Consider the following 18503-nt stretch of genomic DNA (forward strand, 5'->3'; position numbering starts at 1 on the left):
CTTTAGTGGGGGGACTGATTGTGGGGTGCCTGGATGTGTTGGGGTGTTCTAACATAGGCGGTGACTGGTTGTGGGGTGCCTGGATGTGCTGGGGTGCCTGGGTTTTGTGGGGTGTCCTGCTGTAGTGGGGTGACTAGTTGTGGGGTGCCTGGGTGTCTTGGGGTGTCCTGCAGTGGTGGGGTGCCTGTCTCTGGGGTTCCTGGTTGTGTTGGGATGTCCTACCATGGGGAGATCTGGTTGTGGGGTTTGTGGCCATGGCAGGATGTTCTACTGTGGTGGGGTGCCCGACTGTGGGGCTCCTGGCTGTGGTGGGATGTCCTTCCATGGAGGGGTAGCTGGTTGTGGGGTTCCTGGATGTGTTGGGATGTCCTGCCATGGTGGGGTGACTGTTTGTGGAATTCCAGCCCACAGAGTGGGATGTCCTACCACGGTGGGATGTTCCCTGCTATGCAATGTCCTACAGTGTCAGGGCCTGGCCACAGGGTGATTCCCATAAAAGCAGGAGCTGCTGGGCTGAGCAACCCTCACCTCCTCCATCTCACCTCGGAAGTTGCTCTGTGGGATCAAGCTGCTCCCGTTTCATCCACAGGGATTTATATCCTCCCTGGGAAGGAGGGAAAGGAATGGTCACCGCTGTGCCTGCTCACGGTGCTTTTAACTCCAAAACCCCACTGGAGCATCCATAAAAATCACCTTTCCATGTGGATTCACTGGTGGTTGGGAGGTTGTTGGGGCATTCTCCCAACACTGGGGATTCTTGGGGCTCCATGTCTTGGTGCTCATTACCTCAAAGCTTTAATTGAGCTAAAAAAATCCAGTGGATGAAACCCGGGACTGGGGTGACATGGAGCTACACCATCACCTCATCCCACATCCCCGTGCAGGGCAGGAACTCAGTTTTGGGATATCACCTCACCTGGATGATGGCAAAGCCCATCCCAGAGGTTTGGGAGGTGCCTTTTTCCTGGAGGACCTCCTCCAAAATCACCAATGACTCCCTCAAAAATCCCCAGGAAGGTTCAGCTCCTGCTTGGAGGGCTGGTGCTGAGGCTGAATTCCAGCTTTGAGCCGGGAAGGAGGGTGGTACTCGGAGCAGAGCACAGCCATGAGCAGGATCCGTGCCTGGATACAGGAGCAGATTTGTGGGAGCAGGAGGTGATGGGATGAAGGGCACCCAGCTTTGGAGAGGTGTTTTAGGTCCTCATGGAGAAGAGCTCGTTATCCAGTCATGGAAATAACACATTTCCAGCTCCTTGTTTTTTCCGGAAGCGCCGTGCGCTGCCGGGTCAGGATCTCAGGTTGCTCACGATGCTGTGCCTCAGTTTCCCCTCTGGAGCCTTAGGATCTGTCTTTTCCCATACAACAGCTCAATCTTCCCAATGGGAATGAGCAGGCATCCTCCAAGGCCATCCAGAAGGGTGAAAAAAGGAGGAAAATCCTTCTGGAAATGGTGCAATCCTGCTACCCTATCCCACCATTCGCTTTTCCCAGTTAGGAGCGGGAGAAATCCCCATCCTGGTGCTGGGCTGGAGCATCCTCACCCCCTGCTCCATCTCTCTGTGCTCACATCTTCCAACTTTCCGTGATCTTATGGAAGTGCCAGGATCTCCCAGACCTCACGCCTGCCCGGACCATTTGAAATCCCTCCCTTCAAGCCGGCATCCCGCTTGGAGAGGGATTAGTGGGAAGTGCTGATGTCTCTGTTAGGGACTGTCAGGGCCAGGACATGGATCCTGGCCTTTCCCTGGACCTCCAGGATAATTACACGGTTCGTTAAGCGTCCTCTGGACACGTGTCCATGTGTCCATGTGTCCATGTGTCCATGCCTGGGATTGCCTGGAGCATGGCCGCCAAAATTAACCTCATCCTGGAGAACTTCCACCTTGTCACCCTCAGCAGACCCCAGTTCCCAGAGCAAGGAATCTGGTGGAAAACAGCCCAAAAAAGAGATCTTTACAAGAAATTAAAAGGAAATAGGGGTGAAGGCAGTGTGGAAAATCCAAGAGGATTTTGGACAGATGGTTTGATGACACCTCCAGCCTTGTTAATGGCAAATAATTAGAAACAGGACTTTTAGGGGAGAAGAAAATCCAGTTGGGATTTATCGCTGTTGGACCAGGAGGAAATATTTTATTCCAGCTTTTAAATCACACAACAGGGATCTCGGTGGGATACAGTCTCCCAATTCCCCCTGTCCAGGAGAGTCTGAGCTGCCACATCCTGCAAGAAGGGATGACTGAGGTGTCTAGGTCAGCAGGAATTCCCAGCACAACCATTCCCTCCCTTCCCTTTACTTCCCTCCTAATGCCTGAAAAAACTCCCAGGCTCTCAGCATCCCTAAAATCCCACTGGGCAGAACCTGCTCCTCCATCATCTTCCCACCATTCCAAATCTTTTTTGCACCACGCTCCTTGCTTTGCATTAGAAAAGAAAAGGGATTTTCGCAGCTGGAACCGACTTCCAGAGTGTTTTAATCGCCCGGGACAATGGAGACAATGCGGGGAGGAGTTTGGAGACAGAGTCCTGACAGGATCGAGGCAAATCCGCTGCAGATGTGGTTTCCAGGAAGCTGCTGCTCGGGTGTATTGTGCAGCCCCGCGCCGCTCCCTCTTCCCCTGGTTTTTCATGGGAATGAGCTGTTTGCCCTGGGAAGAAGGATTTGGGGGTGTTGGTGGACGAAAAACTGGTGCTGACAGCCCAGTAATTCCCCCATGTCCTGGGCTGATCCCATAATGTGGGCAGCAGGAAAGGGGGAATTCTGCTCCTCTGCCCCACTCAGGTGAGACCCCACCTGGAATTCTGCCTCCAGTTCTGGGGTCTCCAACAGCAGAAGGACGTGGAGCTGCTGGAGCGAGTCCAGAGGAGGCCATGGAGATGCTCCAAGGGCTGGAGCCCCTCAGCCATGGAGCCAGGCTGGGAGAGCTGGGAATGTCCAGCCTGGAGAAGGAAAGGATCCAGGGAGACCTCAGAGCCCTTTCCAGGGCCTAAAGGGGCTCCAGGAGAGCTGGAGAGGAACTTGGGACAAGGGAATGGGACAGGACACAGGGAATGGCTTCCCACTGCCAGAGGGTAGGGATAGATGGGATATTGGGAAGGAATTCTTGGCTGGGCGGGTGGTGAGGCCCTGGCACAGGTTTTCCAGGGAAGCTGTGGCTGCTCCATCCTTGGAAGTGTCCAAGGCCAGGTTGGGTGGGGTTTGGAGCAACCTGGGATAGTGGGAGGTGTCCCTGCCCATGGTGGAGGCTGGAATGAGATGATCTTTAAGGTCCCTTCCAACACAAACCATCCTGGGATTAGGAACAGAACCCAGAGTTCAGGTGCAAGGCCGGATTCTGGAGGAATTAAATCCAAGGAATAGCAGCATTACAACTTGTTAGCAAAGCCCTCGTAGCCAATGGCTTCTCACCCCTCCCTGGCACCCTGTGGATGGGGAAGTTTGGAGTTGAGAGGCTGTTTTTTAACCTATAAACCCCTTTTTATCCCCCAAATCTGCCTGTTTTTATGGAAGAGGGTTTGCTTCAAGCCATGGGAGCCATGCGGAGACAACGGAGTTTCATTCCTCTAGATCTTGCCCCAAAACAAAGCTCGTGCTGGGGTGCAGAGCTCCTGTATGTCATTTGTGCTAAAATCCCACCCTGTTCCATGAAATTTGGCTTGCGGTCATCCAGCAAAAGAAGGCTGGATAAAGCCTCCACTGTTTCCTGGAGCTTTTCCGCCAAGAAAAACTATTCTTCCCCTCTTTTCTTGCTTAATCAGCCCAATTCCTCCCCCATCCCTTATTCCTCTCTGCATTCAGCTTTTCTTTCCCCTTTGGATTCCCCTTTGGATTCAACTGAGGGTTTCCACCGAGGCACGTCTGCAGCCTTCCCTACCACCACATCGGAAACGCAGTCAGGCTGGAAATTCTCCGGGAAATGACCCATTTCCTCGGCAGGACAATACCCCTGGCGAGGTGGTCCGGCTGCCCTGGGTCACACAAAGCCCTTTCCGGTGTTGGTGGCTCATTCCCAGAGGACAAACCTGCCCAGGGGGTGATGGTTGTGGGATCAAGAACAATTTTGTGCATTGTTCCGAATATTATGTTATTATTCTTGCTCCCAGTGGGATGTGCCCACTGGGAAAATTGGAAATCTCCCTTGGTGGAGTAGCAGTGAGGAAGAGCGTGGTCCGGAAACCCAGCCCTGCCGCCACCATTGGAGCTTTATTTAGCAGGATAATGAGGGAGCAGAGCAGCAGGAAAGCAACACCCTGCGGTCCCGGCTGCCAGGGCTCCAAATTGCCACTTTTGGGAAGAGTTCTCCAATGAAAACACAAGCTCAGCCTATCCCGGCACAGGGTTTGGCATGGGGAAGACGAGGCAACTGGAGATTTGCTGGTTGGGATGGGGTAGGATGAGCCTGGAGGACGCGTGGCAGCCACAAAACTGGGAAAGGAGTGGGCAGCCCTGTCAGGATGCCATGTCCTGGGGACACCAGTTCCTGGAGACGCAGGGATGAGGCACCATCAGGCACATGGAGGCAGGGCTGCAGGGACACCCTGTCCTTGGGACACAGATCCCTGGATGACGCTTCTCCGTGGCACCCATGGTGGTGTCACTCAGCTGCAGCAGCACTGCAGGGAACACCCCGTCCTGGGGACATCCTGGGATGTGGATCCCTGGAGGACACGTGGCCATGGCATCCTGGTCTTGTCACACAGCTGTAGCAGCACTGCAGGGACCTCATCCTGGGGACATCCTGGGACACGGATCTCTGGAGGACACATGGCCATGGCATCCGTGGTGGTGTCACTCAGCTGCAGCAGCAGTGCAGGGACACCCCATCCTGGGGACATCCTGGGACACGGATCCCTGGAGGACACATGGCCTTGGCACCTCGGTGCCATCCCACTCCAATGGGCAGTGCCACAGGGACACCCCATCCTGGGAACACGGTTCCCCAAAGGACGTGCCATACCTATGGTGCCATCACACATCACTGGAGGACACTGGGGACATGTCTCCCTCAAAGACAAGTGGCCACAGCACCCACAGTTCCATCACACGCTCCTGGGGGTGTCCCATCCTGGGAACAAGGTTCTCCAGAGGACACATGGTCTTTTGGAATTCCCACTTCCCTGAGCCCCTCATCTGGGACTGTGGTGGCAGGGGACAGTTCCATGTTCCTCTCTCCCCATAGTCGACATTCGGGAGATCAAGGAGATCCGCCTGGGAAAGAATTCCCGGGATTTCGAGCGCTACCCCGAGGATGCTCGCAAGCTGGACTTCACCATGTGCTTCATCATCCTCTACGGGATGGACTTCAGGCTGCGGACGCTCAGCGTGGCTGGTGAGTTGGGTCCTTCCCCATTCCCTGTGTCCATATTTGGGGTCCCACGCCCTTCCCAGCATCCCATCATTCCCATCCCAACCTCACCACCCTGCTCTTCCTCCTCCAGCTTTCTGCGAGGAGGACATCAACCTGTGGATAACGGGGCTCAACTGGCTGGTGGCTGACACCCAGAGAGCCCAGACCCCGCTGCAGATTGAGAGGTGAGGAAGGACCACCAGATCCCATTTCCTGGTCCCTGTTTTGGGGAGAAAACCCACCCTGGGCTTGGTCCTCTTTGGGATTGAGCACTTTCTGTCCATCCCTTCCTTCCCAGGTGGCTACGGAAGCAGTTTGATGGGATGGACCGAGCACGGGAAGGCAGGTGAGCACCAGCACGGTGGGTTCAGCTGGACAGGACCATATTCCCCCAGCTGCATCCCAAATCTGGAGGTTGAGCCAGACTGGGGGTGAGGTTTGTGGGACAAGGAACCAGGGAGTTTGGGATGCTTGAAGGCACCGAAAATCAGAGATTTGGGTGCAGGTCATGACCTTGTCACTGTGAGGACCACAGGGACCCTGATGCCACATTTCCACCAGTGCCAGAGGGGCCAGGCCATTAATGCAGCCCATAATTATCTTCCCAAGACAGGAAAACCCCAAAACCAAGGGAATTTGGACTTAAATTATTATGGGGATGGGAATGGGCATCATCTCCAAGTGGGATGATGGCTTAGAGTTCCTGATTGGTTCTTGGATTTTTCCTCTCCTTGTCTCTCTGCTCACACTCGTCCAGACACCACATAATTCATCTCAGAAACATGGAATCACGGAACGGTTTGGGTTGGAAAGGACACTAAAAATCATCCAGTTCCACCTTCCACTAGACCAGGTTGCTCCAAGCCCCATCCAACCTGGCCTTGGACGCTTCCCGGGATGGGGCATCCACAATTTCCCTGGCTCCTGAGCCACTGCAGGGATCCACAGGACAGGAGGGTGGGATCCCCATGCCAAGCACCAAGATTTGGGGTGGCACCCTTGGTGTTGGGAGCTGGGAGCCATCCAGCAGTCTGGCAGTGCCCTGACTCTGGTTTTCCCTCTGGCAGCATCACGGTGAAGGACCTGAAGGCGATGTTGCCCCAGGTTAACTACCGAGTTCCCAACATGAGATTCCTGAGGGATAAACTCGTGGTAAGGACCCTCCGGACATCCCAGCTATGAGGGAGATGCTCTTCAACCCACCCCAGATGGGCTGGAGCCATCCTGGTGTCCCTGGCTCCGATTGGGTGGCACCACTCTCATCCAGCCCCATCTCCCACAGGAAGTGGAAGCCAGGAATGAGATGACTTTTTCCCACTTCATCCAGTTCTACAAAAACCTGATGTTTGATGCCCAGAAGTCGGTAAGATCCGTAGATTGGCCTCCCAAATGTCCCCATCCTGGTGTGATGTGTTCCCCTCCAGCTAAGCCTGGACCCCTCCTCTGCTTTCCAGGTCATCGAGCAGCTGGAGCTCTCCTTCCCCCTGCGGTGAGTTCCCAGCTCCCATCCCAATCAATATTCCAAGAGTTGGATCCATGGAGAAGGAAATACTGCCAGACTGTGGGGCAGAGCAGGGAGAAGGGATAGGAGAGGGAGCAGGGATGGAAGAAAGGACGGGAACGTGGGTGCAGAAGGCATGGGAGCAACGATGGGAGCTGGGATGGAAGCAAAGATAGGAGCAGGGATGGGAGAAGAGGTGAGCAGACACTGGAGTGGGAATGGGAGAGAGGATGGAAGCAGGGATGGGAGATGTGATGGCTGCCAGGGATGTAGGGACTTGTCACCCTGCCCTCCTCCCAGTATCCTTGGACAACGCTGCACATTCCAGCTGGTGCTGGCCTCTCCCAGTCACAAGGGGGAGGGACTGGCAAGAGTGGGGGTCATGGGGAGGCTGAGCTGCAGGTGGGCACTGGAGGCCTTGACTTGATCTATCCCAGTTCCTTCTCCTGGTCCTCACTGGTGGATGCTCCTTGTCCCAGGAACGTGGACCGCCCCGAGCTGTGCCAAGTGTCCCTCTACGACTTCCAGAAGTTCCTGCTGCATGACCAGAAGGTGGGGTTTCCCCGAGAACTCTGCAGCTTAGGGAGCCCCCATGGGATGCTCCAGCCCAGTTCCACCCCCGCTAACAACAGCCATGTTTGTATCCCAGGAATCCTGGGCCAGTGACGTGGGCTTGGTGCGGGACTACATGTGCTCCTACCTCAAGGAGAGCTCCAACGAGGCGTCGGATCCCTCCTTCCAGCTGGATGAGGTGGGTGGCCCCAGGCAGTGTCCCCACAGGGATCTCCCCAGCCCCATCAGACTCTGACCTCTCTGCTTCTCCCCCCCCAGTTCCTCACATACCTCTTCTCCAAGGAAAACATGGTGATGGATGCTAAGTACGAGCGCGTTGTGCCCGAGGAGATGAACCACCCCTTGTCCCAGTACTGGATCTCCTCATCCCACAACACGTAAGGAGTTTTCCTCACATGGGCTTTTCTCAGGGACAATCATGAGCATCCCTTCATCTTTGTCTCTCCTCTGCAGGTACCTGACAGGAGATCAGTTCTCCAGTGAGTCCTCCCTGGAAGCGTATGCCCGGTGCCTGCGGATGGGCTGCCGCTGCATCGAGCGTGAGTCCCACCAGCCCTTCACAGGGATGCTGGAATCCCTCATGTCCCATCAAACAGACCATTCCCTGCCCCCATCCCGTGGTACCAGGGCAGAAGGTCTTTCACTGTCCTTTGGGGTCTCAAAAAAATGGTTCCCACCACGTAGTTGGTGGCAAACATGAATTAACCAAGGTGTTTTCCTTCTCAGTGGATTGCTGGGATGGCCCGGATGATCTCCCCATCATCTACCATGGCCACACGCTCACCTCCAAGATCAAATTCCTGGATGTGCTGCACACCATCAAGGAGCATGCCTTTGTCACCTCCGAGTAAGCCCCAGATCCCCCAGTGATTCCCAAGTTCTGGCAATCTTTTCCTCACCTTTATCTGAGGCCACCATTCCCACCTGCTTGCTCCAGGTTCCCTGTCATCCTCTCCATCGAGGACCACTGCAGCATCGTCCAGCAGAGGAACATGGCCTCCCACTTCAAGAAGGTTTTTGGGGACATGCTCCTCACCAAGCCAGTGGACATCAACGCCGATGAGTTGCCCTCGCCCACCCAGCTCAAGAAGAAAATCCTAATCAAGGTGAGGAGCAGGCAAAACCCCTCTTTGCAGGAGGGACACAGATTGTGTTGGGTTCTACATCAAAAGATGGCCAAGGAGAACAAGGGGTGGTGGGAAGGGACCTGTGGGAGGTTGATCCTAAGGTTTGGGAGCTCGATGTGATGGGCATACCATGGCCACCACTGAGCTCCCCTCCCTGGGTGTCCCCCAGCACAAGAAACTGGTCGAAGGGAACCTGTACGAGGAGGTCTCCACCGCCAGTTACTCAGAGAACGACATCAGCAACTCCATCAAGAATGGAATTCTCTACCTTGAAGACCCCATCGACCACGTAAGGGTCAATGTCAGACATTGGGGATTGGCATGGGCTCTCCTGGACCACTGCCATGCTGTGGGGGGTGGGAGGAATTAAAAACCCCATCTCAAAGCTCCATCCCTCCATGTCATCCTCCTTCTCACCCCAGTGATGCTCTTCCTCCTTCCCAGACCTGGAGCCCTCATTATTTTGTGCTGACAAGCAACAAGATTTACTACTCGGAGGAGACATCCCGCTACCAGTTCAACGAGGATGAAGAGGAGGTGGAGCAAAAGGAGGTGCGTGATGGACAGGACACGTCCACAGGGCAGGGTGACAACTCCGTGGGGAGGGTGACAGGGTGGCAACACCCACTTGGGAATGAACTTGCAGGAGTTCAACAACAACGAGCTGCACTTCACGGAGAAGTGGTTCCATGGGAAGCTCGGGGGTGGCCGTGACGGGCGACAGATCGCGGAGAAGCTGCTGCACGAGTACTGCACCGAGACGGGCGGCAAGGATGGCACCTTCCTGGTGCGCGAGAGCGAGACCTTCGTGGGAGACTACACCCTGTCCTTCTGGTAGGAGCTCCAGCAGAGAGGCAGGATCCCACCCTGCCTGGGTGACAGTCCAGTCAGTGCCTGGTTTGGTGGCTGGAATGGCTTTTTTGGGAGAAATGTCACCTTTTTGTGCAGCATGTAGACCCCAAAGTGCGGGATGGTGGGGATGTGAACTCGAATTGACTTTGCTTTCTCCCACCCCCATGGCAGGAGGTCCAGCCGCGTGCAGCACTGCCGGATCCACTCGCGGCAGGAGGCTGGGGCCACCAAGTTCTACCTGACGGACAACCTGGTCTTCGACAGCCTCTACAGCCTCATCTGCCACTACAGGGAGGTGCCGCTGCGCTGCAACGAGTTCGAGATGCGCCTCACCGACCCCGTCCCCCAACCAAACGCCCATGAGAGCAAAGAGTGAGGATCCTTCCAGTCCCCATCCCCTCAATCCCATGGGCCCATCAGCCTCCTCCAGACCCAGCAGGGTGTGGAGATGCTGATGCCAGCTCCCCGTCTCCATGTTCTCCCTGCCCAGGTGGTACCACGCCAGCTTGACGCGTCTCCAGGCCGAGCACATGCTGATGCGGGTCCCGCGGGATGGAGCATTCCTGGTGCGGAAGCGCAGCGAACCCAACTCCTATGCCATCTCCTTCCGGTGAGTGTGGCCACCACGAGGCCATTTGGGCTTGGCCAAGCTGAGGACTGTCTGTTGTGACCCCAAGCTAGGTGGCAGAGCTTTGCTGTGGGCGACACGGTGGGTCACGTGATGGTGTTGCGAAGGGGAAACCCTCTCCGTGGTGATGTCCTTGGGGTGGTCACCTTGGTGGCATCCCCAAGCATCACCTCTCGCCCATCCCCATCACCGAACCAGGATCCGGCCACCCCTCACCCATCCCATTCCCGTCTCTCCTGGCCCCAGGGCAGAGGGGAAGATCAAGCACTGCCGCATCCAGCAGGAAGGGCGGCTCTTCATGCTGGGCAGCTCGGCCGAGTTCGAGAGCCTTGTGGACCTCATCAGCTACTACGAGAAGCACCCGCTCTACCGCAAGATGAAGCTGCGCTACCCCATCAATGAGGAGACCCTGGAGAAGATGGGCACCACTGTGAGTTCTCCCAGCAGTGGGGATGGTAGAGGTTCTGTGCCATGGGCAACCAAGCTCTGTCCTCAGCTCCACCATCTTCCAGAATTTTGGTTGGAGCCCAACCAGAACTGGCCAAGCTCATTCCACAGTCATTACTCAGCATTTAAACTCCACCATAATTCCCTTTTCCAACAAGTTGCAAGGGGATATTAGGTCCTGCTCAACCTCCTCTCATCTCCTCATAATCCCTGCCCACATCCACGTGACCCCCTCAGGAATTTCTCCTTGCAGGAGCTGGACTATGGAGCCCTGTATGAGGTGCGGACCCCCCATTTCTACGTAGAGGCCAACAAGATGCCAATGGCCAGGGTAAGGGGCTGAGCTGGTGTCCTGGGAGGTGGTGGCTGGTGGGACATGACATGGGGTTCCTGGGTGGTCCTTCCCCAGATCCACCACACCTCCCACCACCGCTGACCCGAGAAGTGATGTTGTGCTGTGTTTTTCTGGCCCTCAAGTGATGCTGGAGCTGGACCCAGCCCACATCACCGTCATCTGGGGACAGTCTAAGCTCCAGTGACAGCATTGTCACAGTGGTGGTGGGACAGGACTGGAGAGACCCCAGCCTGGAGCAGGGACCTGGAAAAAGTTTGCCCCAACAGCAAGGAAATCCCTTTGCACTGGGGAATCCCAAAAAAACAGGTCTAGGGTCAGTTCTCAGGTGGTGCAGTCTCCATCCTCAGAGATTTTTGAGACTGGATTGGTCTTGGAGTTTACCCAGTCTCCACCCTTGGAGGTTTTTGGGATTAGGTGCATCTTGAAGCTGACCCAATCACCAGCCTTGAAGGTTTTTGAGACTGGATTGGTCTTGGAGTTGACCCTGGAAGAGGCTGGACTGGAGCCCTAAGTTTCCTTTCCTGTGATTCTACAATCCCATGGTCCAGCTTTGCTGGTGCCTTAATGGTCCCTTTGCAGCAGGACAACACCACACACAGGAAAACTTAACCCAGAGGTTTTTTTCCAGGGAATGTGGTAATATCAGGGGATTAACCCTTCAGTGCACCAAGAGAAACCACTGGTAGGTCCCAGAAAATGAACCTGATCTGCTCTGAACGTGGTGATCCTGCAGGACCACAGGCACCTCCAGCCCTCCTGTCCCCTCTAACCCATCCCACTGGCATGAGCAATTTGGAAGCTGAAGAGGGACTTTTTGTCAGGAGCTGTAGTGACAGGATGAGGAGTAATGGATACAAATTGAAAGAGGGGACATTTAGGTTAGATACTGGGAAGGAATTTTTTGTGAGGGTGGTGAGACACGGGGATAGAGAAGTTGTGGATGCCCTGTCCCTGGAAGTGTCCAAGGCCAGGTTGGATGGAGCTTGGAGCAACCTGGGATAGTGGAAGGTGTCTCTGCCCGTGGTGGGATGGGTTGTGCTGAGATGACCTTTAAGGTCCATTCCAACCCCTTAACACCCTATGATTCTACAATTTGGGGTGTCAGACCCTCAGGATCCCATACCTTGGAGGCTGAGGAGGGAGCTGGATGCTGTGTGGTGACACACGTGTCCCTCTTCCCGGTGTCCCCAGTGCACGGTGAAGGCTCTGTATGACTACAAGGCACAACGGGAGGATGAGCTGTCGTTCTGCAAACAGGCCATCATCCACAACGTGGACAAGCAGGACGGCGGCTGGTGAGGGCGGTCACTTGGGTGTCACCATGGGTGGGAGGTGGAGGGGACACCCCGGGTATTCCCACGGCGGGATTTAACGCAGCCTCCTTCTCTGTCCCCCCACCCTTTCTCCACCCACCCCCCGGCACCGCATGCAGCAGGGACACCGCTGTCCCCCCCTCCCCAAAATCCATCCGCTCGCCTTGATCCTCTCACCCCTTTGCAGGTGGCGGGGGGACTACGGGGGCAAGAAGCAGCTCTGGTTCCCGGCCAACTACGTGGAGGAGATCGTCGGCACCCAGGGGCAGGAGCAGGATGAGGCCGTGAGTGCCACCTCCCCGGGACCCTGGGAGCAAGGACACTGGAAGCTCCCAGGAGTCTTGAGCAAGTCCAGATCCTTATCCTGAGGCTGTGGGATGCTCATGGTCCTGCTCCAGCTTGGATCTTTATTCAGAGGCTGGGGGATGCTCATGGTCCTGCTCCAGCCCAGACCCTTATCCAGAGGCTGGGGGATATTCCTGGCCCTACTCCAACTTGTGTCTATTTCTGAAAGTTGGGAAATGCTCCTGGTCCTGTTCCAGCCCATATCTTTATCCAGAGGCTGTGGGATGCTCCCAGCCCCACTCCAGCTTGGTCTCTTTTCTGGAAGCTGCAGGATAGTCCAAGTCTTGTACAAGCTCAGATCCTTACCCAGAGTCTGAGGAATGTTCCTGGTCCTGCTCCAGCCCAGACACTTATCCTGAGGCTGGGAGATGCTCATGCTCCTGCTCCAGTCCAGATTCTTATTTAGGGGCTGAGGGATGTTCTTGGCCCCACTCCCACTTGGACAATTTACTGGAAGCTGGAGGATGCTCCCAGTCCTGCTCCAGCCCTGATCTCTGTCTGGAGGCTGGGTGATAATCTTGGCTACGCTCCAGCTTGGATCCTTTCCTGGAAACTGGAGGATGCTCCCAGCCCTGCTCCAGCCCAGACCCTTATCCAGAATCTGAGTGATGCTCCCGGTCCCACAGAGTCGGGGGATGCTCTTGGTCCCGCTCCAACCCAGACCTTTATCCAGAATCTGGGGGATGCTCCTGATCCCGTGCCAAGACAGACCCTTATCCAGAGGCTGTGGGATGCTCCTGGTCCCACTCCAGCTTAGACCCTTTTTTGGAAGCTGGAGGATGCTCCCAGCCTCGTGCCAGCTTGGACACTCATCCAGAGGCTGAGGGATGCTCCCAGCCCTGTACCAGCCCAGATCCTTATCCAGATGCTGGGGGATGCTCCTGGTCCTACTCCAACCTAGCTCTCTGGGTGATGCTCCTGGGTGTTTTTTCCCTTCTTTTGCTTGGATTTGTCCGACTCAGAGGGCTCGAGGGTGGCTTCCTGTAACCCACAGGCCTCCCACATTTTCCCTCTTCCTTCCTCTCTTGCAGTCATCAGAAAACAGCCCCCTGGGGAACTTCCTGAAGGGCTTCATTGATGTCCCATCCTGCCACATCGGTGAGTATCCCTACTTAAGGATTTGGGGGGAATTTGGAGGAATTGGGATGTCCAGATGATCCAGGGGACATTTCCCCTTGATTCCATGGGCGTGTTTCAGCAGGGAAACCTGAAGCCACACATTAAAAAAATGGGATCCTCAGAGGAGGAAGATCCTGATGGATGGTGGGGTGCCAGGAGGGGCTGGTGGGGGCCTGGGAGTGGGACCGCTGAGGTTTCGTTTGCTCCACAGAGCCATCCGTTGGGAATGTCTTCGAGTAAAGCCCCCCTCTGATGTCCTTATAGTTATCTCCAAAGACGGGAGGAGCTCCAAACCATTTGTCTTCACCATCCATTCCCAGCAGATGTCCCACGCAGCCCAGTCACTGGACGTGGCCGCGGACACGCAGGAGGAACTCAGCGAGTGGGTGGCCAAGATCCGGGAGGCCACGCAGAACGCCGACGCCAGGGTGAGGGGACGCAGAGGATGGGGCTGGATGGTCCCTTTCTCATGGAGATTGTTCCTACTATCTCCAGAGGAAGAGTCTGTGGGGAGACTTGCAGCTCCTGTTTTCCCTCATGCAGATGCAAGAAGGGAAGATCATGGAACGGAGGAAGAAGATCGCACTGGAGCTCTCGGAGCTCGTCGTGTATTGCCGGCCGGTGCCGTTCGATGAGGACAGTAAGTCCTGGAGAATGGGATTAGTGTGGGAAGAGAGAGATGGGAGGAACCATCCAGATGTCATTCCTTCCCTGATGGCCACTCGGTGCTTGCAGAGATTGGCACGGACAAGGCGTGTTACCGGGACATGTCCTCCTTCCCGGAGACCAAGGCGGAGAAATACGCCAACCGCAGCAAGGGCAAGAAGTTCCTGCAGTACAACCGCCGCCAGCTCAGCCGCATCTATCCCAAAGGACAGCGCCTGGACTCCTCCAACTATGACCCACTGCCCATGTGGATCTGCGGGAGCCAGCTTGTGGCCCTCAACTTCCAGACGCCCGGTAAGTCCTGCTCCTGGGGTTGTTGTTGGGCTCATCCCTGAAGGTTGTCTCAAAATTCCCATCCCCAATGCTTCTGCCCTGGGTCGTCTTGTTGGAGGTGGTTTGCGTGATCTCTCCAACCTTTTTCTCCATCCTCATGGGGACACGAGTGGATTAGATGCCCTTCAGCCTTTTCCTCATCCTGATGGGAACACAGGAGGTGGTTCAAGTGATCTCTCCAATCTTTGTCCTCACCCTGATAGGGATAGAGGAGATGGTTTGGATGATCTCTCCAAGCTTTGTCCTCATCCTGATGGAGGTGGTTTGGATGTTCTCCAACCTTTGTCTCATCCTGATGGGGACACGGGGTCATTTGAAAGATCTCTCCAACCTTTGTCCTTATCCTGATGGGAACACGGGTGGTTTGGATGCTCTCCAGTCTTTGCCCTCATCCTGGTAGGGACATCTCCATGCAGTCCTTGGATGAGTCATGCAAAACTCAGCTGCATCCCTGCTCCAACCAGGGTTGGGGACTCTTAGTTGGGTTTGCAGGGCAGGACCTTCTACCCAATGATCTCAGGGAGGTCCCTGAACCCCACTCTCAGATCTTCTTTGTCCCCACGGCCACAGACAAACCGATGCAGCTGAACCAGGCGCTCTTCATGCTTGGTGGCCGCAGCGGCTACGTCCTGCAGCCAGACATCATGAGGGACGAGACCTTCGACCCCTTTGACAAGAACAGCCTGAAGATTGTGGAGCCCATCACAGTCCAGCTGCAGGCAAGTGGGCAAGGACAGCAAAACCACCTTGAAGTGGTCACCATCAAGATGGGAACTCCTTCCTTATTTTTGGGTCAACCAGGGATGGTTTTTACATGTTCCAGCCATGTATTTGCTCCATGGAGCTTGTTACTCTTCGGAGTCCTTCCTCATCCAGTGTGGCTGGACCTCACCATCCTCTTCCGCCCCTTTCTCCCACAGATCCTTGGTGCCCGGCACCTGCCCAAGAATGGGAGGAGCATCGTGTGCCCCTTTGTGGAGGTGGAGGTTTGTGGCTCCGAGTATGACAACAGCAAGAACAAGACAGATGTTGTAGGTGAGGGACCACATGGGTGATGTCCCCACCTTTGGGGTCAACCCTGATTGTGCCTTCTGGGGTCCTCTTGAGAGGACATGTGGGTGATGGGACCGGCTTTTGTGCTCTCTCCCACAGCTGACAATGGCTTCAACCCTGTCTGGCTCTTCAAGCAGTTCGTCTTCGACATCAACAACCCTGAGTTCGCCTTCCTCCGCTTTGTGGTGTACGAGGAAGACATGTTCAGTGACCCCAACTTCTTGGCACAAGCCACATTCCCCGTCAAGGGCCTCAAAACAGGTATGGTCCTTCCATCATCATCATCTCCATCATAGATCATGGAATCATAGAAGGGTTTGGGTTGAAAGGGGCTTTTAGAAATCATCTTGTCCAACCCCCCCTGCAACCATCATCATCTCCATCATAGATCATGGAATCATAGAAGGGTTTGGATTGGAAGGGACCTTTAAAGGTCATCTAGTCCAACCCCCCTGCAATCATTATCATCATCGTCATCATCATCATCTCCATCATAGATCATGGAGTCATAGAAAGGTTTGGGTTGAAAGGGACCTTTAAAGATCTTCTAGTGCAACCCCCCTGCAATTGTCATCAGCATCATCACCCTGGGGTCCTGGCCATGGTGAGGGGCTCAGACCCTGCTGTGGTGCTGAGTTCATGTTGTGATGTTGTGTCCAGGCTACCGGTCGGTGCCGTTGAAGAACAGCTACACCGAGGACCTGGAGCTCGCCTCCCTCCTCATCCACATCGAGATCATCAACGCCAAGGCAGGTGGCCCAGGCGGCTTGGGAAACCTGGAACAAGGGGGACCAACTCTTTGGGGTATCCTGCCCGCCCCACCAGCCTCACACGCTTGTTTTGGAGCAGGAGGAAGATGAGGAGAACCTCTACTCATCCATCCAGCAGCTCCGGGACCGTGCCAGCGAGCTCTCCAGCCAGGTCTCCGGCTACGAGCGCACCAACGGCTGCGATTCCCGCTACCAGCAGCGCCTGGATGAGCTCCGGGCAGCCCAGGAGCGGCTCATGGAGCTCACTGAAGTCCGCAACCGCAAGTGAGTTGTCCCCTCCCTGTGGCTTTGGGAGGTCCCTCTTGGGAGGGTCCCTGAGGCCACCAACCTGCTCCCCACCAGGTTGATGGAGAAGAAGAAGAGGGACCGGCAGATGGTCACCAAACGCAGCTGAGCTGGAGGGACTCGAGCTGAGGAGCTCCCCCAGCCACCTCCTCTCCTGCCACAAAGGGAGGTGGGGTGGCCACATCCAGACCTCCCACCATGCCCAGGGCTGGGTGACAGCGGCGTGACAAATTCGGGGATGAAAGGGGACCTTGGGTAGCTGTGCCTGTGACAGGGGTGAGGTGGGAGGTGGGACACGAGCTTCAATCCCAGCTGCCTCCAGCTTCATCCCATGTTCCTTGGGGCTCGTGGCCACATCCTTGTCCTCACGGGGTGGCCACAGTGGCTCCTCCTCACCTGATGTTCTCAGTGTCCCACCATCCCATGGCAGCCCCATGATTGATGAGGAAACTGAGGCACAGGGGCCCAGCCAGCCCAGGATGGGGCAGGACCGGCCACCTCCATCCTGGGCACAGGTGACAGGACTGGCTGGTGGTGAGGCACCAGGATGGGGACACAGGGGACACTTTTGGGGGGGTTAGGGGGGTATTTTGCTCCCCTGCTATAAATATCTGTATTTTCTTCTTTTATCCAGCGTGTACATACGGCGTGGGGGGAGGGGGTGTCTGTACCAGCCACAGTATTAGGGCACAAGGGGAACCCCAAAATGTCCAGAGATGTCCCAGCATGGGACCAAAGGAGCAGGGAACCAAGTCTGGGGGTGTCCCACAGGGCAGGGTGGCCTGTGACAGGTTGCCCTGAGCAAGCGCCAGGTCAATACCGGCATCCAGGTGGCCCCAGAGGGTGACCCAGAGTTGTCACCAGGCTCTGGGAATAGGGACAGATCCTGCCAGTAAAGCCAGTGGAGGTGGTGGCCGGCCTGGCAGTGGCTGGGGACATCTTGGGGTGTCCCCTGGGGTCGGGGTGTCCCGGCAGGGGGGACCTGTGTATTCTTTGTATGAAAATAAATCTATTTAGCCAATATTTATACCCCGCTGCTGTGACCTGCTGTCCCTTCCCAGCTCTGCTGCCACCTCAGTGTTCCCGGGGTGGGTGATGTCCCATGGGAGGTGGCTTGGTCATCCTGGATCCAGTGTGTCACCCTTGTCCCAGCAGCAGTGGGGACACTTGGGGGTGTGTTGTGGCAGGCAGGGCCACCCAGGAAGGGGACACAGGACACAAGGCAGAGGGACACAGGGATGCAGGATCACAGGGCCATGGGGCCACATGGCACAATGACATGGGGACACGGGGACACACACGGGTCCATGAGGACACACATGGGGTCACGGGGACACACACAGGTCCATAGGGACATGGGTCCATGAGGACATGCACACATGGATCCATAGGGATTTGGGTCCATGGAAACACACGTGAATCCACGGGGATTTGGGTCCATGGGGACACACAGAGATCCATAGGGACATGGCGCCATGAGGAGACACACAAATCCATAGGGACATGGGTTCATGGAAACACAGGCGAATCCACAGGGATTTGGGTCCATGGGGACACACACACGGATCCATAGGGATATGGGTCCATGGGGACGCAAATTCACGGATCCATAGGGATTTGGCTCCATGGAAACACAGGCGAATCCACAGAAATTCGGGTCCACGGGGACACCCCCCTCCCGCCGCCCCTCACGCAGTTCCCGCCCTCCCCCCGCCCATCCAGCAGGGGGCGGGACCTACGGTGGAGCCACGCCCCCTCCCTCCTTCTGGCCCCGCCCCCTCCTTCCCATTG

At 56.0% G+C, this 18503-nt stretch overlaps 1 protein-coding gene across 1 annotated transcript in view; it reads left to right on the forward strand.

The window, feature by feature from the left end:
- The window catches only part of LOC121668620 (1-phosphatidylinositol 4,5-bisphosphate phosphodiesterase gamma-1-like), an 18864-nt gene extending 1123 nt beyond the window's left edge, over nt 1–17741 (forward strand). Inside the window, exons 2-32 of the mRNA XM_042036523.1 lie at nt 5178–5327; nt 5437–5530; nt 5644–5691; nt 6413–6497; nt 6628–6708; nt 6800–6834; nt 7326–7398; nt 7496–7597; nt 7678–7796; nt 7873–7958; nt 8146–8266; nt 8357–8525; nt 8716–8835; nt 8991–9098; nt 9193–9380; nt 9570–9770; nt 9889–10008; nt 10273–10456; nt 10727–10804; nt 12020–12123; nt 12329–12425; nt 13518–13584; nt 13870–14033; nt 14149–14245; nt 14341–14565; nt 15175–15323; nt 15525–15639; nt 15757–15918; nt 16318–16406; nt 16507–16691; nt 16770–17741. Coding sequence (XP_041892457.1) covers nt 5178–5327; nt 5437–5530; nt 5644–5691; nt 6413–6497; nt 6628–6708; nt 6800–6834; nt 7326–7398; nt 7496–7597; nt 7678–7796; nt 7873–7958; nt 8146–8266; nt 8357–8525; nt 8716–8835; nt 8991–9098; nt 9193–9380; nt 9570–9770; nt 9889–10008; nt 10273–10456; nt 10727–10804; nt 12020–12123; nt 12329–12425; nt 13518–13584; nt 13870–14033; nt 14149–14245; nt 14341–14565; nt 15175–15323; nt 15525–15639; nt 15757–15918; nt 16318–16406; nt 16507–16691; nt 16770–16821 — 3668 coding nt within the window. The 3' untranslated portion in view covers nt 16822–17741. The remainder of the gene's footprint in view (nt 1–5177; nt 5328–5436; nt 5531–5643; nt 5692–6412; nt 6498–6627; nt 6709–6799; nt 6835–7325; nt 7399–7495; nt 7598–7677; nt 7797–7872; nt 7959–8145; nt 8267–8356; nt 8526–8715; nt 8836–8990; nt 9099–9192; nt 9381–9569; nt 9771–9888; nt 10009–10272; nt 10457–10726; nt 10805–12019; nt 12124–12328; nt 12426–13517; nt 13585–13869; nt 14034–14148; nt 14246–14340; nt 14566–15174; nt 15324–15524; nt 15640–15756; nt 15919–16317; nt 16407–16506; nt 16692–16769) is intronic.
- Nucleotides 17742–18503: the final 762 nt, after the last annotated feature.

This window comes from Corvus kubaryi, unplaced genomic scaffold, assembly GCF_017639235.1.
Source record: "Corvus kubaryi isolate FWS band 111438036 unplaced genomic scaffold, C.kubaryi_AGA036_p1.0 37385, whole genome shotgun sequence".
NCBI classification, from domain to species: Eukaryota; Metazoa; Chordata; class Aves; order Passeriformes; family Corvidae; genus Corvus; species Corvus kubaryi.